The sequence below is a fragment of the Ornithodoros turicata genome, chromosome 3 (genome assembly GCF_037126465.1).
Source record: "Ornithodoros turicata isolate Travis chromosome 3, ASM3712646v1, whole genome shotgun sequence".
In the NCBI taxonomy this organism is placed as follows: domain Eukaryota; kingdom Metazoa; phylum Arthropoda; class Arachnida; order Ixodida; family Argasidae; genus Ornithodoros; species Ornithodoros turicata.
This window is the reverse complement of record NC_088203.1, coordinates 3776202-3801191: the sequence shown is the minus strand read 5'-3', so window position 1 is coordinate 3801191 and position 24990 is coordinate 3776202. Positions and strand designations below refer to the sequence as shown.

The 24990-nt window shown below is 46.6% G+C and overlaps 2 protein-coding genes across 4 annotated transcripts in view; one reads left to right on the top strand and one right to left on the bottom strand.

Moving 5' to 3' along the window:
• The window catches only part of LOC135387849 (uncharacterized), a 383829-nt gene extending 383052 nt beyond the window's left edge, over positions 1-777 (bottom strand). The window contains exon 1 of the mRNA XM_064617011.1: positions 757-777. The gene's annotated coding sequence lies outside the window, so the exon portion shown is untranslated. The remainder of the gene's footprint in view (positions 1-756) is intronic.
• A 333-nt stretch (positions 778-1110) lies between these two features.
• The window catches only part of LOC135389823 (high-affinity choline transporter 1-like), an 88618-nt gene continuing 64738 nt past the window's right edge, over positions 1111-24990 (top strand). Inside the window, exons 1-2 of one of the 3 annotated variants that reach the window (XM_064619854.1) lie at positions 1111-1188; positions 1301-1376. In XM_064619854.1, coding sequence (XP_064475924.1) covers positions 1175-1188; positions 1301-1376 — 90 coding nt within the window. In that variant the 5' untranslated portion in view covers positions 1111-1174. Of the gene's footprint in view, positions 1377-24990 lie in introns of all 3 variants that reach the window. The other 2 variants (XM_064619853.1, XM_064619852.1) reach the window with 2 other exon arrangements.

The following is a 24990-nucleotide window of genomic DNA, read 5'->3' as shown; positions in this document are numbered from 1 at the left end:
AGCTATATATACACCTATAACAGTAATAATACCAATACGTACAAAATACATTCCGATAATATGAAAAACATAACCCCTTTCCTAGCGTAAGAGAGCCGTGAATATGTAACACAGAAAGAAGTAACATTGCCTTGAGTTTGAGGAACACACAAGACGAAGAGGACAGCACATGACTTATGATTGATTCTTGTGTTGCCCTCTTCGTCTTGTGTGTTCCTCAAACTCAAGGTAATGTTATCTCTTACATACACCAGCTCGCTTGCACCATTCGAATTTGCTCATCACAAGTAACATTTAAGAGCACTGGGGTTTTATCGACGTTAAAATGAGTTACCAACCTGCGCAGATATGTAACATATTTCTCTAATGTTAAACATTCGCATAGGGAAATGGCGGATAAGTCGAGTCAATTAACACAAGTGTGTTGTTGGGTCGGACGCAAACCAAGACCGAAGCTTCATATAGGGTCATATAGGGACCGCACCCGACATTATCTGCACGCTTTAGTTTGTGACGGTTCAGGTGTCATGACAACGCCCCTGCTCGGCGTGAACGTCATACTATGCTCGCACCACTGACGGATTCGACTGTGAAAAATACATTTGAAATCGCTACAAAAAACAGTGCCGAGGAACTAACAGAGACGACAGAACACACAATACACAATGGGGTGTGTTGTGTAGTCTTTTTGTAGTGATTTTAGAGTATGAATCACGGAACTGCCCAATTTTTAACCCTTCTCGAAAAGTACCTTACCATTCCAAAAGCAGAAGCAGTCCGTCACAGGAATTCCAATGTCACATCAACTTCCAGAGCTGATAGCAAACCTGAACTGGGCGCACAAAACAGTCACCACTACCTTATAAAATGTCTCTCAAACGCCACGACTCAGCGCAGCTCAATGACAGCCAACGCATTGAGACTGCGAGCCGCTGCACCAGCAGTCTTATCAGACGCGACCGGTCTTTTTTTTTTTTTTCGTTTACTTTTGCAGCGTCACAGCTGTGGGTCGCTGGCGAACGCTAGTACACACACACACACAAAAAAAACTAGACTACGACGTTGTTATCAGTGACGTGTGCAAGACACATTTTCCTCGTCGTACGATATCTCCTCCTAGGATTCTCCGCTTGTTGTTCGGCTCGTTTTGCCGCGGTGACAGTTTTCTGACAGCATGTGCCGATGCAGGTAACCAGCCCTTTGTTTGGTTCCTACTTTGAGCTCTACCTTTCTCTGGTCCCATCTTTGCGATTTCAATGTCTCTACATAGTACCAGCTTAACGGATTAACAAACTTCTAGATTCAACAGCTCTGAATCCACCGAGAGCATTGTGTGCATTCTTCTTTATCCGCTGCTTCGTGCGCCGACAACACAGGTATGTAAAACAACCGACACGTCCACAACTGAAATCCTGGAAATAGAAGTGCATGCAGCGTACAACAGCAATGGCTGAGGACTTGTGTCGTCATGTTTTTTCATGGTGCGGAAGTATCACTTTGGCCCCTAACCCAATGTTGTAATTGAGGTTAGCTAGTTAGACTCATTTAATTAATTGATTGCGTCAAATGACGAAATACGTGACTGCTCACAACGTTAGCTTCATCCACGTGGAGCGCTACGCCTTTTTATGAGCCTTTGTACACGCGAGTTTGCACACCTTGTATATATGACGAGCAGTATGGTACTGTCGTGGCCTCTGTTAACCACTGTCTCGTTTCCGTGACCTCACTCCGATAAGCACTCGACTATCCCAAGCAGCATAATGTACTGAAAGTCGGGTGCAATAGGGGTGGACGGGTTGGTGGAAGGCCTTGAACAGACTCGTGAAACTAAGGAACATCGATAAGACACATACCGTCCACCCCCCTATTGCACTCGACTTTCAGTACATTGTGCTGCTTGGGTATCTGGGAAAAGTGGAAACAGCAATGGACCGGTCGATTATCACCTTGGGGGCGGTCGGGTGCTGGCATGGTATCACTTGTTGACAACACGTGTAAAAAAAAAGAAAGAAAAAAAAGACTGCTGAAGCGTAATGAAAGAAGACTTATCTGATGGGTGTCTTCGTCTGGTTGCTTCCGATCGCTCTAGAGAGTTCTGGAGCGACGTTTTCATCTTCGACTGGTCGAAACAGAGCACTCTGGATGCATTCAGCTGGTTCACTCGGAGCTCTTTCCTCCAAGTCGGAGTGGTTGCGAAATCTGGTTGGGTTCCGGTCACGTGACTGCGCCAGCTTCCGCCGAGTTGTATTTCTGTTCGACCATGCCTGCCATCAGCCATAGTTATAAGTGCGACAAGACGGGGACAAAGTCTAGACACGGACAGGCAGTAACTTCCAATTATTTTTTTATTAAGCGAGAACCTTGCTTATACATGTCTTGAAACACGCCCTCTAGAGCACAACTAATCTTATTTAGTTTTCTGCCTGTGATAGTGATAGTGTGTGTGTGTCTAGTTTTTGTCCCTGCCTTGTGACACTTATAACTATGGCTGATTCTTACCAACGCGCAGAAACCATTTCGTTACTTACTTGCCTGGCATGTTCTGCATTTTGCGTCGTCGTCGTTTTGACTACGAGGGGAACACCGGAAGTCACGTGAGTTAACATTCCTTCTCCGCTTCTCTGCTCGAACCTGCCGCGTTCGGCTTGTGCACGATACGTCCTGCTCGGAGCTGCTGGGAGTTTCGGGACGACCAGTCGAAGACATCGTGAGACTTCCCTTAGTGATTTTATTGCGCTTGGACCGTTGTTCTTACAGGTGTTATCGATAAACGATATACGATACCTGCAACCGACCACCCCCGAAGTGACGGTCGACCGATCCATTGCTATTTCCACTGTTCTCTGGTAGTCGGGCGCTTATCGAAGCGTTGCCACGGAAACGGGAGAAATATACGTGTTAAAATTAAAAGTGCTTAAGACCTTCAGTGCGGGGATGAAAGAACAACGGACGAAACAAGAAGAGACAAACAACTGCGATGACGTGACACTGTCATAAGCATATGGTATGTATAGCTCGAGTCAAAGTTACCGTAATTTCACGCGTATAAGCCGCACCGCAGATAAGCCGCAGGACGCGTTTTTAGGGACGTTTTGAAAATTTTCTGGCAGATAAGCCGCACCCGCAGATAAGCCGCGGGCAATACGAGACGACTCATTTGTGCGACAAAGGAGACCATAGAGAAGGCCATAAACCCTGTGGTCCATACTCCGGGATCGGCACAGTGTACAACAGAGGAGGTCAGTTCTGGAGTTCTACCAAGATCGGATTGTGCCCTTGTCGGGTGTTTTTCGTGGGCTGATGGGTCAGTGATCTTCCAGAAGACGTGAATCACTGTCACCACTTTCGTTAAAGCTGCTTGGGGGAATGCACCAGGAAGATCAATCTACTCGAATGTGAACCCGTCCCTGTTACGCACTGTTCGTGCATCGGCAGGGCAGTGCTGTTCCAGAGACACTGTCGGCCCTTTCGTTAAAATCGGCGTACGGGGGAAAATACCAAGAAAAAAAGAGTCATCAGATAAGCCGCACCGGTGGATAAGCCGCAGGGCGCCCGTGAGAAAAAAAATCGCGCATAAGCCGCGGCTAATACGCGTGAAAATACGGTACTTTGAGCGCCGCTACAGCCTGCGAAGCGGAAACAGAGCCATCCTGGCAGCGCCTAGCAGAAAGCAACGCAACGCCTTCACAACGATGTACACCCCCTCTATCTGGAATGGGATGATCCAAACACCCTCCGCCGTTATTTCTTTTAAGCACCAGCAGGGACCGCCGGCCGCAATGGCGTTCAAGTTAACTCTGATGCTTGCTGTACGTGCGTGTAAATAGCTTACCCTACGAATAGATACTACAGAGTTTCTTGGTCCATATACTCACTCATTTTCAGTGTTCAAGGCACAGGCGACTATTATCCTAGCTGCAACTTTCCTTGCCTCATTAACTCGTAAAGCAATCCGTTTGCAAGATGACAATCGCAAATAAAAACAATCGATTTTTTTTCGTCACCCTGCCGTGCAACGTAATTCAACGCAGAACGCGAACTCTTCCTCCAACGAACGAGCACGTACGCGCGGAAAAATCGAATCCTTCCGCAAGGAACTCCATAATGACATACTAATGAATCCGGAATCGTGATGAATAGGCCATGACATTGGTTGGGCCACTATATTTCCTTCCTACCTTAGAAGTTCCTCTTCCAAGGATAAACCCGATAACGAGCACTTTCTGGTTCAGTTGAAAAGGAATGGAACGCACGCGTCCCTGTAAGGTATACAAATGTGTCTATATGGCAGTGTCAATTTTCCTTTCGGCGTTCCAAATTACGAAGTCGTAGTGTTCCTTTTGCCGCAGGAATATATTTTCTAACGGTTGTTACAAAGACAAGAAGCCTGTGGTTAATTGTGTACTCTATATACGTCTGCAGTTTGTGTGCGCTATATACGATTAACACATAAATGAAATATACAATGGAGTGAGCTGGATGGAAAATGGAGCTCAAATAGAAAAAAAGAAAATAGCAAATAGCAGAAACTTGCGGACCAAAAGCTTCTGTTTTGTAAATTTGTGCTTTATTTTTTTTTTACGTAATCTCTCGCTACACTTCAGTAGTTGTAGAGTACGTCCACTTCGTCGCTGAACACCATATCGTCACCCATTGGTCTCGAAGCTCCAAAGACGGAGGCAGAGCAGCATTTCTCGATGCATCTCCGCTGTAAAGCCGTTGCTGTCGGTCTTTGTTGGAAGATCAATCGTCCTCACGTCCCCTCCGTGGGTAATGGTATTTTCGATGTAATGGTAATGGATGGTAATGGGTAATTGGTATTTTCGATGCCTTCAATCTCCACTACCATTCCTGGGCTGAAGAAGAATCACGTTCCAGCACACTCTTAAAAATGAACTTCACCGCATAGCATGCTCCTAGCCAACCATCAACTCGAATGATATCGCTATGTGCCCTGATTTGTTCAAAACGGTAGGCGTACGCCTTTTTTGTGACACTTATGCTGTTCATAATTGTCACAAAAATGGCGTACGCCCCCCGTTTTCAGCAAATCAGGGCAGATAACGATATCATTCGAGATGGCGGTTGGCTAGGAGCGTGCTATGCGGTGAAGTTCATTTTTAAGAGTGCACCCGTGTCGAAATAACTTGCGCTTGGCATAATGCAGTGCCGATACCCTACACTCTTAAAAATGAACTTCACCGCATAGCACGCTCCTAGCCAACCATAATCTCGAATGATATCGTTATCTGCCCTCATTTGTTGAAAACGGGAGGCATACGCCTTTTTTGTGACACTTATGCTGTTCATAATTGTCACAAAAAAGGCGTACGCCTATCGTTTTCAACAAATCAGGGCAGGTAACGATATCATTCGAGATTATGGTTGGCTAGGAGCGTGCTATGCGGTGAAGTTCATTTTTAAGAGTGTACGCACACTGCAGGATTTACGGATGGATCCACCAACTTTCAACGCTCCACCGCTGCCTTATTTCACTATTCGGGCTGCGTTATCGCGCCACGCATATCGTCTATGGCACCGCACATCCTCCGCGTCTGCAGAGGTGCATGCTGTTTTGTTCTCCCTCAAGCACATTCCATCCTCCGATATCCGCACGTAGGTGATATACTGTGTCCCCGAGGCAGTTCCTTAATGTATAGCGAACACGGGTATTCGTGGTTCGCTGGCTCCGCTGGATGTGGAGATACTTCGGGAACTAAGTCGACTTTAGGTGAGCGTGTACTCTGTCTATTTCCGGTAGATTTCTGCCTGCTGCGGGACCCACGGGAAATAAGAGGCTTACAGGGCAGCAGCAGCTGCGCGCCGTTCCCGATCAAGCATGCGGATTGTCCTCCCCGAAGGCGACAGGCGAACCTTCCTCAATGATATGATATAAGACCTCTGGCGCATGCGCGATGGTCTCGTGACATTCCATCAAGAACTCTGATGCGAGAAGTGGATCCTGAATTATATGCTTCGCCATGCCTTCCCGTGTGCCTCGCTATTTTGCATCACTGATGCATAGACTCCGTCTCGGGGTCGCGTTCGCTCCCCTATTTCAAACATCTGCTCGGTCGCTCCGACGCTGAGCCGATTTGGCAGATACCAAGCATGTGCTCCTCGACTGCCATCTTTACAACACCCAAAGAGCAGCACTTGAGTGTCGCCTGCCATCGATCGCTGCCCGCACCATTCACATCGGCAACCATCCTCGGCCGTTGGTCTAACATGATCGAACATCGTCGTGCTCTACAGTATTTCCTGGTCTTTCTCCGTGACACCGATCTTCTCTCTATCCTATGATGTGCCTGCGTACCCCTGTGTAGTTTAGGTTGTGTTGATGTTTTCGCCGCCGCTAATGTTGACCTACAGCATCCGCGGGCTGTCTACCACTCACTTGAGCGTCGTTCATCGTCTCATCATCATGTCGTTTCTCATTCGGTCTATCGTGCTTTGCCATAGTGGGCCACACCTTATGCGCGGAGTTTCCTTATTCATCATCCGCAATTCAATCCTCACCACATCCTTCTGGCCTGCGGACAGTACGATCGCGAGCGCGCCCTTATGGAAACCGCTCTACAACGCGTCGATCAACGCCAGTTGGACTTAGCCAAAATTCTCGGGCCATGGTCGGACCCGTCACATCTGATGCAAGGCCTACGAGTTGTTGCCGAGTTCCTCTCAAGCACTGGACTAATGGACGAACTCTAATAGGACACTTTTTCATCATCACCCCTTTCTCATCCCTTCCGCAGGAGCAATGGGGCACTGTACCGCCATAGCAGAGGTAGATGACCCACCACATCATCATCCTGTTTGTGTGTGTGTGTGTGTGTTTATCTGTTGTTGCTGTTGTTGTTTGCGTAGAACGATTACGATGGTGATGGTAATGTGATAAAAAAAAATAAGGATGTGAGTTTCGACAGAGGCGAACTGGCTGCTTCAGTACGCTTAGGCACACAGAAAGTATACAAACATATGAGAGATGATGAACAGAGATGATAACGCAGGTCAACATGTAGTTCACAGGTTTCGACCAAGTAAGCGTAAAACGTCGGATTCACTGGGGGCACACACATTCAGCGAGTCATAGAATGTCCGTAAAGCCCGGTTGTATGTAGAAGATATTCAAGTACCCTCAGCGCCTTGTCGCGGACGACGGAGGACCTAAACACAGCAAACAATCGTGCTCGAAGAACATCCGAAACCTAACCGCGAGATAACATTACAAAGAATCCTTTTTCTTTCTTTCCTTTTTTTCTTTTTTGCTTTATTTCCTTTTTGTTCATATCCTCGTGCCTTCATACCAGCGTACATATCCTCAACAACTTTATTTTCTAATTATTATTGGGGAGGCTGCGCGTGTATCCTGTACAGGCACATATACTATTTAATCTTATATCGCTTTCTTTTATCGGGTACTCTTCCACCAGCAGCACGAAACGGGTCATGTAACACGTAAACTTTTGGATTGGTCCTTCTCAACCTGGGCTTAGCGCCCGGGGTTCTGAAAACAAATGGCTCTTTCTGGCTCTACTATCGACTAGACTTTAGATCTCGGTAGACCAGACACGTGACTTCGTTTTGGTGGAGCCGGTTACAGTTGCTCCGTAACTGGGTCGGAATGTGAATGATAGTATAACAGCAGTATACGTATATATACAGGGTGTTCCAGAAAACGTGTAACTGAATTCTAATAAAGAAAACTACGCTACCTAGGATCATGCGGTCAACGGCAGTTGTTCTTACTAGCTTATTGCCACCTCCTGATGTGCACGTCATGTAATATAAGTTTAATTATGTACGTTTTTGCGAAGTGAACTCGGAAATTTGCCATGTAAAGGTCACTTTTTTACTCCACCAACATGAAGAGCGTGTCTAATTTACTCAAATTCATGATAATTGACAGTGATATTCAGGATCTATTCAATCGGGAAAAATAGCCGAACATCATGTCTCGGGGCACTTGAGTATAATGATGTTTACTTTCGTTGTAACGTGGTGAAGCGTAGTCAGCTCTAGTTAATAACTCAGCACGATGAGGTGGACAATGGAATGAACTTTTATAGGTGCGTCATAATTGTGAAACGTTTCGTACCCAGTGATCGAGATATCCTGAAAACCACGGTTTGTGTTTTAAATGGGGTAACCTAATCAAACGAGAAGAGTTAAAGACTATAAAACGGGCTGCGCGGTTGTGCATGGCTTCAATTCGATGCAGCAAAGTTTTCAGGCGCGGGCCCCAAATGCATTATGCATACTGCCCCCACATTATGCCTCAACACACCCGAAACCACTGATTGAGTGTTATCAGTGTGTAGCGCCGCTTCCGGGTCCACATTATAGGCTTAACGAACCATCTCGGAACAGTTCACTGTGGATGGAAGACGGGAAGGCGCAAAAATGACACACGGACGAAGAGAAGGCGACATATGTGACTTATCGCGTGCCCTGTGTACGCGCACTTACACATTCAGGACGGTAACAGTAACTGTTACCAACTGCTCTGCCTGCGTACGTTGATTCAGAAGAACAAACAGCAAACGTTACTAATCTCCAGTGATGGCCAGTAGTTAACTACATGTAGTTAAACTACTAGTTAAACTACCTGATTGTAGTTAAAAAGTAGTTATCAACTACTTGCAGAAATGTAGTGGCAACTACTAGTTAAACTACTATTTTAAGTAGTTAACTACAGTAGTTAGGTTACTGAAGGCGCCAACTACTTCCGATTTTGCCGCAAGCTTTACGGCACGATTGTGCTTCCGACTTTTACCTCGAGCTACTTGTTTGATGAGAACGGAGGTGCAGAGTAATTGTGTCGTGCATGTGTACTAAATCTTCACTTTTAATGCTTGTCTAGTGAAGCCTCATTTGCTGTGAAATAATTCTGAAACTTAGTTTGTCGCATAGCCACAGAAAGAATCCCACCACAAGCTTTGTATTTGACGATCGTAGCAATGGCTTGAGCCAAAGTTTATTATTGCTTGTGATTCATATTTAGCTGTCCAAGAACACTACAAGGGATTGGTGTTGGTGGACAACGTTAAGTAGTTATAGATGTAGTTAAACTACATTGCAGTAGTTAAAAAAGTAGTTTTAACTACTCCCTTGAAAAGTATTTGAACTACTAGTTAAACTACTCAATCACAGAGTAGTTAGTAGTTATAGTTAAACTACTGTAGAAGTAGTTAGTGGCCATCACTGCTAATCTCTAATGGGCTAGATCAAGAAGGATATGTGTGTTGCTCCGCACATCCTCTAGCATGCACACGACAGGAGCAGGCAAGCTACAGCTGGTGTTGACTCGATGATAACATTGCCTTGACAGGACGAACTCTTTTCTGCGCTCGATTGACCCTACGATGACCCACATACTTGTAGACCGCTACCCCAGGGAGGAAGAGTCCCTGCTCCACAAGGCTTCGACTGAATGTGGCGCAGACTCGACCACTGCTCCTCTTTAAGATGGGCCACCTTTCGACCCCCCCCCCCCCCCAAGTGCCCCGCCTGTCATGTTGAAGGAGGTATCCCGCACTTGCTGCTCCACTGCACCTGTTACCGGCAACATCGTCTTCTCCTACGTCGCGCATCGCTCGCTTCAGGATTTCAGACTTTTCCCTAGCTATATACGGCTAGGCCCCACACAATACACTCTAAAAACAGAACTTCACCGCATAGCACGCTGTGCGCCAACCATTGCCAAGAATGGTAGGGTTATCCCTTCTGATTCGAAGACAGAGTGCACTCTTAGAAATGAACTTCACCGCATAGCACGCTCCTAGCCAACCATAATCTCAAATAATATCGTTATCTGCCCTGATTTGTTGGAAACGGGAGGCGTACGCCTTTTTTGTGACAATTATGAACAGCGTAAGTGTCACAAAAAAGGCGTAGGCCTCCTATTTTCAACGAATCGTTGCAGATAACGATATCATTCGTGATGATGGTTGGATAAGACCGTGCTATGCGGTGAAGTTCATTTTTAAGAGTGTGGGGCGTACGCCTTTTTGTGACAATTCGGATATATGAAAATTGCCAAAAAAAGGCGTACGACCCCCCTCTCTCTTGGAATCAGAAGCGATAACCCTATCATTCTTGGCAATGGTTGGCGGAAAGCGTGCTATGCCGTGAAGTTCTGTTTTTAGAGTGCATAGTCAGGTGACAAAGGAACTTGTTCAGTTCCTGCTGATCTGTGGCCTTCTGGGTGAACTGTGATCAATTTCGTGTTTGATTTCCTTTTTTTTTCTTTCTTTTTTTCCTTTTGTTTGTGTTTTTTTTTGTCTTTTTTTCCTCTGGGAATAGCAAGCCGCCGTAGCGCAGGCTAACCTTTCCCTCCTATTTTTAGTATATAATAAACATACCCCCCCCCCCCCTTTGAGTTAAAGGGAAAACACAGGACGAGACGAACAAGAGAGAAACTGATGTTCTTAGGCTGGAACACATAGAAGGGACAGACAGAAACAAAGCCTCAAACACACGACAGACTGTCTGTCGTGTGTTCTTCTTGTCCTGTGTTTTCCCTCAAACTTGAGACAACGTTGTCATCAGATCATCCTCTAGAATGAGCTCTTAAGATAGACGCAGAAACAGAAGTTGGTATTTGCGAAATTAATCCTGAGCGGACAACAGTTAATAGCAAATCCACTTTGTAATAGAACGCAGAACCGTCAAACGAATAGATGGCATTGTAACAGAAAAGCAGAAGAAGAAGAAAAAAAAAAAGCAAGCGTACACGACGCAGAGAACACGCCTGTCCCGATCTTATGGAACAGATGGGACCCACTCAGATCCTATTGGAGGCTTTCTCCGGGGATTCTTTCGCAACATGCCGTCTGCTGTGGAGGATCCTCGATTGCGAGGATGAGCCCAACGAAAACCCGGGACAGCATGAAAAGGAATAAGTGCGCGCAATCTGTAGGATGGGCCAGTCATTTCAAGTGTCTCTATTGAGGGACGAGCACTCTCCTTGTAGAGGCTCTTTTGCATTTCTTCTTTTTCCCCTCCTTTCTTGTTCTCATGGAGGAGTATGTGCGTCTTTCAATTTGATGGGATCTCCAAGGAAGATGCGCCGTTAGTTCAGTTTGCGTGAGCAAATTCTTCTGGTATGATTCTGCAGAAGGTTTCGCTTGAAAGTATCGCATTCAGACAGTGGATTGTTGGCAGTTAAGCGCAATTGTCACGGTATTATGAGACAGTAGATAGTAGAGTGTTAAGGTCTAAACGCATGGAGCGTTTTAACGAAGTTTTCAGGACGCTCGCGCGCTCTGCGTGCGTGTGACTATGGAAAACCAGTTTTTCAACGCGCGCGGAGGGTATACGCCGGACTACAGATATTCGCGAGCGTCGGGGCGCGTTTTCCGAGAACTAGAAGTAGATGGCCGCCGTGCGGGAGACAATGTTACGTATGAGTAGCTCGCATAAATGTTCGGGACATTATCCACCACACTAAATATACTTGTGCATTTTAATGATGTCTGGAATAAATGAACGCAGGAACCACAGGGAAAGAAGAGCATCGGCATGTTCTAACAGACATTTGTGGTCGACGAATATAGCAACAGTGGCGCGCGTCCCTCGCTTCCTACGCGTCCCATGCGTTTCGGGTGATCGCCTCGCGGGCGTTTCTTCGCCGCGTGTGCAAGGCCATGGCGTACGCGCGACGTTTTGACGCGCGGAAAACGTCCCATGCGTTTCGGTCTTTACGTTGATAATGTCACCGTGAAACTACGTTACCTATACCGGAACCAATGGCAGGGTGCATGACTCAGAATCTTATCAGTTGATTAGTGGCGGTACAGACACGGTACTTCGGAAGCCACGTTATCAACTGTCTACTGACACACTCTAATGCAAACGCTTTCGATAATAGGATAGAAATCCGGTGTTTTCCTTCTTGATGCTCATAACGATATCGATAACAATATAAGGGTATTATAATAATTAAATAATGAGTAGATCGGAAGATCATAGTAGATATCTGACAAGATGGCGTATATTCAGGCAAGTTGGTGGAAGAACTCCATTATGTAAAAGCTTGAGTCTGGGCACACAGAGGGACGACGCGAACACACGACTCGATAATAGTCGATAATAGTCGACTCGAGTCGAATACGACTCGAGTCGTGTGTTCGTGTTGTCCCTCTGTGTGTCCAGACACGAACACACGACTCGATAATAGGCGACAATAGGCGACTCAAGTCGAATACGACTCGAGTCGTGTGTTCGTGTTGTCCCTCTGTGTGTTCCCAGACTCAGGCTTTTACATAATAGTAGATGTCGGTGGTTCCGGAAACATGTTAAGTCAGCACGCCATTGATTTAAAGATGTGACATAAATTTTACTTTGCTTTGGCAGCATCGTTTGTAGTATCCTTCACGTCGAGTGCTACTGCACTCTTAAAAATGAACTTCACCGCATAGCACGCTCCTAGCCAACCATTATCTCGAATGATATCGTTATCTGCCCTGATTTGTTCAAAACGGGAGGCGTACGCCTTTTCTGTGACACTTATGCTGTTCATAATTGTCACAGAAAAAGCGTACGCCTCCCGGTTTCAACAAATCAGGACAGATAACGATATCATTCGAGATAATGGTTGGCTAGGAGCGTGCTATGCGGTGAAGTTCATTTTTAAGAGTGTATAGCGGTCTAAAATAACGATAGTGAGTTTTATAGTATAACGTACGCTGTCGCCTTTGCGTACGTAAGGGATAGCGTGGTGGTTCTGCGCAATCCGCAAAGCTCTCTTTATGTTCTGCGCGTGCTCAGAACCACCAACGCTATCCCATACGCACGCAAAGGCGATAGTGTACGATATTCTAAAACTCACTAATACGAATATCCAGCATGATCATATATTATAAAGGTGTCAAGGCCCGTGCTGCCCCTGGCGTACTGACAAAACCAAATTTCAAAACTATTCTAACTGGAGTGAACTGTGCTTCGAGAGAGAAAAAAAAAAGATCTATTGGTAGTTGTATAGTACCGCTACCGTTACAGCAGACACACAAAAGAGGAAAAAGACAGACATACACATAGAGAAAGTCTTAGGCGTATGGGACCCTAAACACAGGGACGTGGCCTTCAATGCTCTTTTCAATTTCATTGTGAAATCTGGACTAGAAACCCTATACTAGACGGAGCGTGGACATTACTATGATCCTTGATGTGAACGGCGCGCTGGGTCCTGTGTGATCGCGGTCGTGACGCTCGCCCCGGTGAACTTTTGCGTTGCGCTCGCACCTTCTGTGGTGCGATCGTACCGTTTCCTTTTTTTTTTTGGGGGGGGGGGGGGGTAGCAGAATTCGCTTGCGCGAATTCAACCTCCCCTTGTTATTTAACCAAACAACAACAACGACAACAACAACAGGCATACACGGCGCGGTATATAGACAGTATAGCAAAACACGTCGGGAGACTAGTTCAATTTCGGCATTTTTTTGCAAACAAGCAGGCATACATAATACGAGGCAACCGTAGCGCCACAGTGCGGACCAACAACCCTCTTTATTGCGAGGGATAACAGGAGCTGTCAAGGTTCGTCGTCCGCCAAGTTGAAAAGAGCCTTTCGGTTCTCCCGCGTGCGCGTCCCGCGGGAACAACCAGGGAAGGGCCATTAGCTGGAAGCGCGAAATGAACAAATGGGAGCGTCGCCATCCGGGAAAAGCATAATGAGTGCAGTTACCGTATCGAACCAGTTGCAACTTTCATTCGTATTCATTGCTCCGCAGACGCCCAAGGCTTCGCGAGCATCAGGAAAAAAGTCTCGGAAAGAAACGGATGGCGGAATAAAAGAGTTGTACCGCTTAAAAACACGTGCTGCATTGCATCAAGTGTGCATTCTACTGCACGTCAGAGTGCTGAAAAAAAAAAGAATATCATTTTGAACGTGTCGTGGTTGGAGAGGCACAAGCCCTCGAACACACTTCCGTGTCGAGATCTGACGTAGGAGGAGCGGGAGCCTCCGCCTAGGGATGCGAACCCCCCCCCCCCCCCAAAAAAAAAGAAAACCCGGTAAATTTGAAAAAAAAAAAACAGTTTTCTTTTTTTTTTTTGTTCCTCGTCTCCGGAAAAGTAGGCCGAAATTTCCAGGCGACAAAATTCAAAAATGTAAATTTTCCAAATAAACTGCTAAATGGATGTTATTACGCGACCACAAGAATATTAGCTACAGCGTGTTCAAAGTGGATGGCATCAGTAAGCGACGCACATTCTCATGGAGGAGGGCAGTCCAAATTTATTGAGATGTACCGGTAATGATTACGTCACCGATTAATGTATTCAACGTCGATTAATTAGCGCGCAGAAATAACAGCCGCGCGTTTGTGAACCCGTTACCATTTTCAACAAACCGGGAAAGAGACAAAGGTGACAAAGACAAAAAAGACAAACGAAGATTTACTAGGAGCGATTTATGCGACGGACTCTTCTTCATCTGTGAGATGACCCGAGTGTTTCCCCTGGGTTTTCCTCGGACGCCTTAAGACACATTTTTGTGCAGTTCCCTGTGAAGAAGTCGGCCAAGGACGCCCAATCACCCCCTGCGATAGTAGTGAGTTTCCCGCCTGACGGCAGGCAGTTCCGTCACCGCACCACCACCATCACCACTATACCATCACCACATCACGACCACCATCACAACCACGTCACCACCATCATCACCACCACCACCACCTCCACCACTATCTCCACCTTCTTCATAATGAGAGTTCGTTTAGATCGAGTTCTTGTTTCATCAACCTTATCATTTCCCTTCTACACTCTAAAAACAGCACTTCACCGCATAGCACGCTGTGTGCCAACCGTTATCAAGAATGATAGGGTTATCGCTTCTGATTCGAAGAGAGAGGGGGGCGTACGCCTTTTTGTGGCGATTTTCAGACGTCCAAATGGCCACAAAAAGGCGTACGCCCACCTCTGTCTTCGAATCAGAAGCGATAACCCTATCATTCGTGGCAATGGTTTTCGCACAGCGTACTATGCGGTGAAGTTCTGTTTTTAGAGTATACACTCTTAAAAATGAACTTCACCGCATAGCATGCTCCTAGCCAACCATTATCTCGAATGATATCGTTATCTGCCCGGATTTGTTGAAAACGGAGGCGTACGCCTTTTTTGTGACACTTATGCTGTTCATAATTGTCACAAAAAAAGCGTACGCCTCCCGTTTTCAACAAATCAGGGCAGATAACGATATCATTCGAGATGATGGTTGGCTAGTTGCGTGCTATGCGGTGAAGTTCATTTTTAAGAGTGTATACTCGGTGCAGTCCCTGCGGCAACGCTATCGCATCCAATCACAAGAGAGACTTTTAGCACATCGTACGCACAGGCGGTAGCGTACGTAACAGATAGCGTTGGTGGTTCCCCGCACTGCGCGAAGCTATCTTTCTGTTATGTGCGTGCACAGAACGATGAACGCTATCCCTTACTTACGCAAAGGCGATAGAGTACTATCTACTAACACTCTCTAGTATCTGAGGTAGAAAAGGTAAGGAGCGAGATAAAGCCTTTCCCTACACTCTTAAAAATGAACTCCACCGCATAGCACGCTCCTAGCCAACCATAATCGCAAATGATATCGTTATCTTTAGTGGTTCGTTAAAAACGGGAGGCGTACGCCTTTTTTGTGACAATTATGAACCGCATAAGTGTCACAAAAAAGGCGTACGCCTCCCGTTTTTAACAAATCAGGGCAGTAAACGATATCATTCGAGATAGTGGTTGGCTAGGAGCGTGCTATGAGGCGAAGTTTATTTTTAAGAGTGTATAGTGAACGTATAAAAGCAGATTCTCTTGTAGGTCACTTGCACCCGACTCAGTCCTGGAAGCGATTTCCCCTTCCGTGAAAGCCTCCCTTAATTGATAGATCCCGAATGTTTTGCGGTAGGTTAGCGCAAGAAAGATACCCGAGGGAGCGCACTTAATATCACCTTCAATCTTTATTTAGCCGCTCGGAATTAGCCGACGGAAGCCGTAACGAGACAAGGGGAAAAGAAGGCAAGGTATAGCTTGCAGATTTGTTCTCGCCGTTTTTCTTCTGGAAAACATTTGGAGATCGCGAAGTTGTAGCGGGAATTATCTGCATCATAAAAATGGAGCTTCACCGGAAAAAAAACGCCACTATAGCCGACCAGAATTCCGAGTGAGTAGCAAGCCAGCTCTAGCTTGGCTAACCTCTCTTGCAACCCATAATAAAGAAAGAAAGACATGTCAATGGTAACAAGAAGCTACGCCCCGCTCTCTCCGCGATGATGATCGATGATGACGATGGTGGTGGTGGTGGTGGTGGTGGTGGTGATGATGATGACGATGATGACGACTGGCCAATCATACCTGAGCATTAAAAACAACGATATGTGCTATTTACAACAGGTAAGTAGACCGATACCTAGAGTACGGAGGCAATAACTTTTGAAAACTAATGATCGGGCCATCATTACCATTCAGTAACAATAGCGTCACAAGCTCGCGTGGCATAGTGGTTAGGACGATCGCCTTCCATGTCGAGACTGGGAGTGGACACGGGTTCGAATCCTGGTACCCGCTATGCCGTCTCAGGTTTTTCCGGCAGACTTTCCGCACGTACGTCGGCACAGTCCCCCACGAAGTCTGCCCAGGACGCATACTAACCCCGCTGTCCCCCACTCCTTCCTGCTGTATCCACTCTCCATCTGTCCACGTCTATATATATAGCCACAATTGCTTCGGGGTGCTAGGGCTGCATTGATAAAAAAACATAGCGTCCATTGACGTTAGATGGCGCAGCGGTGTACGTGTGCGTCATTCTTTGGACCTCGATAAGACAAATAAGGGAAGAACAAATAGGTTAAAAGTGTGAGCAAAAATGTGCTATGCATTCAGACGTTATCTGATTCCAGCGCAGTGTGTCTTGGATTGATTATGTGGAGGAGGTTACGACGGCGAGAACGATCGAAAGACCGACGCTGCGAAGGTATAGGAAGGAATAGAGATAAAGGAAATCGAATTTTCCCGGGAAAAGAAGAATGCAGACGTCGTCGATGGGGGTGCCTAGATGAGACCGCGATGTGTAAGTACACTACTGGCATCGAAAGAACACAGCTGAGTAGACAGTCGGATCTAACTGAATGCAGTCGAGTCTCTACTGTGTGAGGACGAGCCAGGGATATTCCCAGGATTTTTTCTCGGAGGGGTGGGTGTCACCCAGTTATTGCTGTTTTTCTGGCTTTTTTTTTTTTTTTGGCCTTTCTGAAAGGCATTTTGAGGGGTTGTTAGGGGTGTGTGGGGGTGTGCTGGGAAAACCCCTGGCACCAGCGGAATGGCCGAAGGGACATAACACTTGTTCGTTGGTGTACTCTTCAAATAGGTGGTGGCGGTGGTCGCCGTTGTTGGCCTCACAGAAGCGGGCCTCTTAAAACAGAAATTCATCACATAGCGCGCTTCTACACTCTTAAAAATGAACTTCACCTCATAGCACGCTCCTAGCCAACCATTATCTCGAATGATATCGTTATCTGCCCTGATTTGTTGAAAACGGGGGGCGTACGCCATTTCTGTGACACTTATGCTGTTCATAATTGTCACAGAAAAGGCGTACGCCCCGTGTTTTCAACAAATCAGGGCAGATAACGATATCATTCGAGATAATGGTTGGCTAAGAGCGTGCTATGCGGTGAAGTTCCTTTTTAAGAGTGTAGCCAACCACCATCCCAAATGACGTCGTTCTGCCCCTGATTGGTTGAAAACGGGAGGCGTACGCCTTTTTCTGACGCTTATGCAACTATATGTTAATTCTGACAACAAAAAAAAAGTGGTGAGGGGGCGTACACCAAACCAGGGGGTTATATCAGTTCATCGTCGTTACGGTCGTTACGACCTAGCGAGTGGCGCGAAATTCAAAAAGATGGGCACGTGACGCATTGCGCGTGACGTACACCACGCCTTTCACGTATCGCGCGAAGAGCGCCGTGCGCGTGCTTTATCACGTGCCCTTCTCGACGAGTGCCCCGTCCCTCGTTAGCTTGTTGCACGCGTTACGAGCCCGGGGTCTCTTTCCTGTGACGTCACCGTCAGCAGGCTCACATTTCTTCTTGGTCAGGCATCACGGAGCCTCAGATTCGAGGCAGTGTAGCGTTTCCGGTGGGATGGCTTTCTTCCTGCGGCCATCAGCGACATGGCCGGGCGGGTTGCAGCATCCGGTCGTTGGTGCTAGCCAAGGCCGTGCGCAAGACAGGGAGGTGGCGGGTTCGAATCCGACCACCGGCTGTGCTGTCTGAGGTTTTCTCCGGGCTTTTAGGCAGTCTTTCCAGACCAATATCGGCACAGTTTCCCCTGGATTGGGGACGCACACTATTCCCCTAAGCAGCACAACATCTTGGCCCAATATTCGCAATAGGCGGCCCAATATTCGTCCAAGATTGGACCAATATTGGGCCTCTATATTGGTCGAATGGTCCTATATATAAAGCATATATAGGTTCCTATATAGGGTATCCTATATTGGTCTATAGTGGTCCCTACCGGCTCAACATTGGACCAATATCGGGTCAAGATGTTGCGCTGCTTGGGCCTCGTCGCCCCATTCCTTCCTGCTGCGCTCTCTCCATCTGTCCTACGATTGCCACGTGGCCGGTCACGGCCAGTTATTTGCTCGTTCTGCCTGTTGAAAGGTAACCGGCAGGTGCCGGAAGCCTCTTGCCGGTATCTGCAGCCGAAGGCCTCTCGTAGTCTTTTGCCATACTTCTCATTCAACATTCCACAGGAGCGCGAAGAAATCCGGAGCGGAGGTCCAACTCCGCAGTCACCCGATAAGGAAACTGGAATGTGGGCATAAGGCAGACAACCCATGGTCCAGGCGGTCAACCGGTCGTTCAACTGGCCGTTTTTGTCCACCTGGACACCTTCTCAGTTCAATGGTTCTCCAAGACTTTTTTTTTTCGTCTTCTTCAGTTGTCCAGAACGTTCTCCCTCAACCTGGAACATTCGAGAAACGCGAAGACTAACTGTATAATGTGATCTACAAAGTGCTTGGACTCTTACAGTATACACGAAGCGACGTACACCTTACACATGGTCCCGTGGAAACACCACTCGTTCTTTGACCGATCTATGCAACCGCAACCGATTTATGACCGCAACACATATTTATGCGGCCATTATTCAGAAATGCCAAGTGTTTTATCCACCAATGACAGGAGTGGACATGTACGCTACCATTGGCCGCTGGTGGTTACGTTAAGACCTCCCACGACTTCCCAGCTCGGTCACACCAGGCCCGAACCCTGGTGACCAATTTCTCTGTGGAGCATGAATTACGAAATAGTGATGAAAGTATTGACTGCTCGCTTGATGGGAGCAGCATCGACCATAGTACTTCCAAATAGAGTCTGTGGCGTTCCTGAGAGAAGTTATGTACACAGCGCTTCATGCCATCACAGATGTCTCATTCACTACACCAGGACACGCTCTGCACTTGGTGCAATACTTGCAATTGGTCCAGCTAAGGTACTCGATCCTGTTTGTCATCTGTACCTACTGTCGCTAAAGGTGACGTATGGTGTTCGGCAAGGATGTGTCCGGTTGATACAGGAACCGTACGGAAGTCAAACAAGTTCGTTGTGGTTAAGAGCGTGGGTAGGGGCGTTCGGCGAGGGTACCCACCATCACCACTGTATTGATCTGTATCACATCAGTATTGATTCCTTCCTGTATCACTAGATGCCAATACCAGACTTAGAGTGCCTGCGTTGCAAGGAATAGAGACCTGGAAAAAGCATCAGCAGATGACGTGGCTTCCTTCCCGCATGTGATGCCAGCTCACTTACTTTCTATATTCAGGGTATATACCTCTTTATTTTTCCGGTGCTGAGCTCAATAAACACATGTAATTCCACACCCTTGCGAGGCTTGCTCCGATCCCGAAATAAATAGAGGAAATCCAGCCGATATGCACCCTGGGCATTATATTCTCAATGAATGCGGTGTCGCGCCCAAATTGCAGCAAGAAACTTGAGGGAAAAAAAACTCCGAGGTGCGTCGGATTGATCGTAGCATGTTTTCCCTCCGTCAGAACGCATCATGTTATCGGAGTAGTCGTGCATATAAAGTTGTGGCACATATGTCACGTACCACGAACACAAGTCATCCAGAAGAACCGTAGAATAGCATTTTAAGTTTCTTTGAAGTAAAAAGCCCGAAGCGATACCAAAACGGTACCAACAATGGCCTGTATAGACATGATGGATTCAATATATTCGATGTAGGAACGTTTGCTCGAGTGCCTGCGTTAAAAGAAAAAGAGAGAAAAAAGAAAACGTTTTCCAAGTTCTAAACGCTCATAACAACCAACCGTACTTTGCCTCCGCAAACTTCTCAACGGTTGGCGCGCCAACACCATCTTCGAACCTCCCAAGCAATTTGTGAACTCCTTCGATTTGTTTCCTTTTCGCGTTCTCACACCATCCATCAGATCTTCCCCTACACAAGAAGCGAAAGAGAAGATATAGAAAGAATAAGAATACTGGAAGAAATGGAAGAAAACCGATGCTATTGCACCGGAACTCTACTGGCCTAGGGGCAAGATAGCGAGAGTGGGAAGAAAAGGTTTCCGTGTCTTTCATCTCGTGACCGATGACAGGGTGCGATTCCAGGTTTTGGCTCGATTTCGCTGGGTCACAAATGTGCAGGGTGGTTCCTTCTTTGATCTCAAGTAAGAGCTATAATACAATGGTAATGGGGTCTAAGCGCTGCTTTTGAAAGAATATCATTCGACCAGAGGCAGAGGGTTACACGTTGAACTTGTCGAAAGGATGACTTTAAATCAAGAAAGCAGGCCTTGTCCTTTTCATGTGTTTAGTGTCCATCTTTTTTTTTTATGACTGCTGTTTATTGCGTGATGTGATGTGATGTGATGTGATGCGAGTAAAGAAAAAAATGGGGATGTAAGTTTCGACGAAGTCAAACTGGCTACCCCAGTACACTTAATACAGAAAGTTCAATCTGATGATGAGATGATGAAAACGCAAAAGGATGATGTCCAGAGACGAACAGATGATAATTGAGTTCAACATGTAGGTCAAAAGTTCAAGAGCTGCGCCCAAGTTAGAGTAAAGTGGCGGAATCACCGGGGGCACACACAGGACACATCACACATTCACCGTGTCATAGGATGTCCATAAGCCCGGTTGCATGCAAAAAGTCTTCAAGTGCCCTTAGCGCCTTGTCGGACGAAGGAGGACCTAATAGTTTCGTGATGTCGAAGGCTATTGCGTTTTTGCTTTTATTTTGGGAGTTTTGGCTATCTTTCGCCACACAACGCGTATTCGGGTTGGTATAGACCCGACCTCCTCGCGACTAATATATCACTGATCTTCTCTTTTTTCCTCTAATCTATTCCAGTAATGAAGACGATCGTCGAAAATATAGAGAGGTTTGGTACATCGTACCCTGCCGCCCTTGCGTACGTAAGGGATGGCGTTGGTGACTCTGCGCACTGCGCAAAGCTCTCTTTCTGTTATGGGCGTGCGCTATTCCTTACGTACGCAAATGCGATAGCGTACGACCGGACCGCACCAAATTCACGCTGCATAAATACACCTTCCACATGTCCCTCTCTATCTGTTCAAGTCTGCTCGTAGCCAGAGTATGCATCGAGCTGATAGAACACTCAAAGATATTTCTTCCCAAATATGACTCTTTCACTTTGCGAACACACACACATCTCTTTCGGCTGCCGAAGGAAGGAAGCTATATGCGTTACTCCCTCGTATTCAGCTCTGTTTTCCCAATCTGTTTATTCCTCATCGAGGAAAGAGTGTTCAGAAAGTCGATTCCCTCGAGTTCGATGTACTCGGAAGTGTTCTGTCTCCTGCCGAAAAGCACCGACTCGCGAAACAAGCGAGGAAGAAAGCAAAGAGTGGTGGATGCCTTTACGCATCTTATTTTTGCTATAGGGGGCGCTAGGCTAAAAGGCTTCACATACGGATGACAGAAAATTTTTTGGTAAGGTTTGAAAGGGGGGATTGTTGGTGTCCCGTCCTCTGCTTTATAGAGGGCGTGTCGAAGGTATGAATTGAATTTTTATTTCACACATGGTATGAGAAGCTATGGCAAAAAAAAAAAAAACAAGTGGAACTTGCCTAGATCTGCGTTTTTCCAGAAATACCTCAAATTTTAATTCTAAATATGAAGCGATAAACCACGATAGTATATTAACGTTCCCAATTGCGACGCATATAACGTTAACATCTGTGACGTTGTCCTGGAGTGGACAATGAACGACTATTTTCTGAAGGAGCATTGAAAACGCCCTCTATAGATTTCTCGTTTTTGAGAAGCAGCGGATTGTGCAACAAATGACGTATGCTCTCGCACGAACGCAATAAAGGCCGGCCCACATGGCGCGTATTTCATTCCGTGAAACGCTCAGTGAAAACAGCCTGGATAATACGCAGGACCTGAAAACGCGGGCGAACCACGTGGTCGCGTCAACACGAGGCACTGTGTGAACGGAAGAAACCAATGTTGTTGGCAGAATATAGAGATGAGCCATCCGGTGAGCAATTTTAGAACTCCTTGAGACGCAATATTTTGAGCAGCGAGATTCATTGTGCTGTTCTGTGATATTCTTGGACGTTACTTTTTAGTCTTCCCTGTCACGGAATTGGGGGCGATGTTCGGTTTCATTGGCTACTGCGCATGCGCCACCTTTTTGCGCGGTGTTTCACGTACGGAAAACTGACTCCGTGCGTTAAATTTTACGCCGAACGTGACACGGAGCGTGCTGCGCACTAGAATACGCACCATGCGGGTCGGCTTAATTGTAGCTGGACACTAGTACGGGGGAGGAAGAAGTCTTGCTCACTACGAATTCATACACGCCCCCCCCCCTCCCCACACACTAAAAAAAAAAAGGCAAAAGCGATGTTGCTATTGTGTTGGGAGGCCCGCCGGCACGAATTCCGCCCGTCCGCGAGCGCTCCTATCCACGATTTTACAAAGATGCGCGCGCCACCAAGCGTGCGGCGCATAGCAGCATGGGAATTTTGAGGGACACTGCTCCGTCGTCTGCTTCGGTTATGGTTTACCCCAGCTGACACTGCTGCTGCGCACACCGGGAATGTTGTTGTTCTTCTTATACCTCCGTCTCTGGCCGTCTCATAATGCTTTGAAGCGCTCTGTGGCCGGCCTTCCATTTGATGGGCGCTTGCTTGTCCCATCCTACAGTTGGCGATACAAGGTCTATTGGTTGAATGGAAAGCCTTTGCGATGGGGGATATGTTTAATCGAAAGAAAATGAAAGAGGAAATGTCAGCCAGGCTGATGCCGCCTTCCTATTCAAAAAAAAAAATCGAACCAAACAAACAAACATCTCGTTTGCTGATCCGCACTCGAGAGCTGCAGCATGGAACGGTTCTCGAAAAGCGGCTGGAGCCGGTAAGTGAATCCATGTACCCAATGACACATTACTTTCCTCCTGGATCTTTGCTCCGCAAGTCTATACGCATTCACCATTGGGTGATCTCCTCTGAACACCCCGCTTATCGCGGTGTGACACATCCTGTACCGGCTGTAAATCGCGCTTCATTCACTACAAATCAGTGTACGTAATAGTGTTGACGTCGGTCCGTGACGTACAGAGTACGCCACAAGCAGGTTTGTGTAGCGGACAAAGTTTCTGTGGGAACACTGACCTCACAGCTGCCGCTGACGCTACGTCCGCCACAAGATTATATCTGGCATCCTATAGGCCCCGCAGCATCGCTCAAGGCTGTTTTTTTAGGGCGTTTTTGAAGATTAAATTGCGCGGTGACGAGATGCCGTCCAGTGAAAACGTTTTTCATGGTGTCTCCTACTGAACTGCATGATGAAGGAACCTAAGTGGTCACTTCATCGTTCCTTTAAAGAGCGTGCTTTCTACTTTCGTATAGCCCACTCTTAAAACAGAACTTCACCACATAGCACGGCAAAGGCCAACCATTGCACTGTAAAGTAAGAAAGCCGTGTGTGCGGTGCACCTATGCATAGATACGTACGCATTTACATATTAAACTTGCACATATAAGCGTAGATATACAAAAGACTTATACACGCGCACGAACATGCATGCGTATGTGCACAGATGCATGCGTACATGCGTGTGCACATATCGTATAATCGTATACCGTGCACGTATCTTAGTGCGCATATAAACGTATAGTGATACTGAGTGCGCAAGTGTACCTGCCCACTTCCGTATGAAGATACGAAGCTTAACGATCCAATGAAAAGAGTATTCCCCTTTGACACAAAGTAATTGCGGAGGCGCGGCGATTTCTTTTATTTCTTCTTTTATTTATTTATTTATTTATTTATTTTTTCCTTTCCTGCCAGTCGCGATATCCAAGCTCATCAAATGCACTCAACGATGGCTCCCATGTGCGCAGTTTCCGACGTTTCCTCCCTCTGCCCTCCCCCTTCAACAGAGGTTTCCTCCTCACCACCTTCTTACACCTTACTGCTCGTTTAGGTGGCGGTACTCGGCAATGTTTCAGATTAAAAACAAACAAACAAAAAGAACTCCTTGTATCCTCAGAAATTACTCGAATGTTGTCCTTGTCGATGAAAGCTTATGTTCGCTTACTTTTTTTTGTTTCGTTCTTTACTACGGGTAATTTTCGACTCGTATTTTCGTTGAGAAAGGAGCCGCTCGACCAAGATTGGAATACAAAAAACGTCGTCCTCGGCTAATTAGCTAGCTAATTACCGTTTTAGTCACTGAACGTACCGATATATACGTAAAGTTGAAAAGGCTCACTGAACGGACTGGCGAATGTGACGTCACGTGACCTGAATGAAATCTTGCATAACGAAATCGTTACGTTCGTTGTACGGGAGCACCTACATGGTGGCCGGCCCTATGAAGTTATCGGATTCGAATAAATATACAAAGACAAGACAAGGACAAGCAGATAGCGTTGTGGTTGTAAACAAAAAGGGGGGAGAGAGAGATACGTGATGACGGTG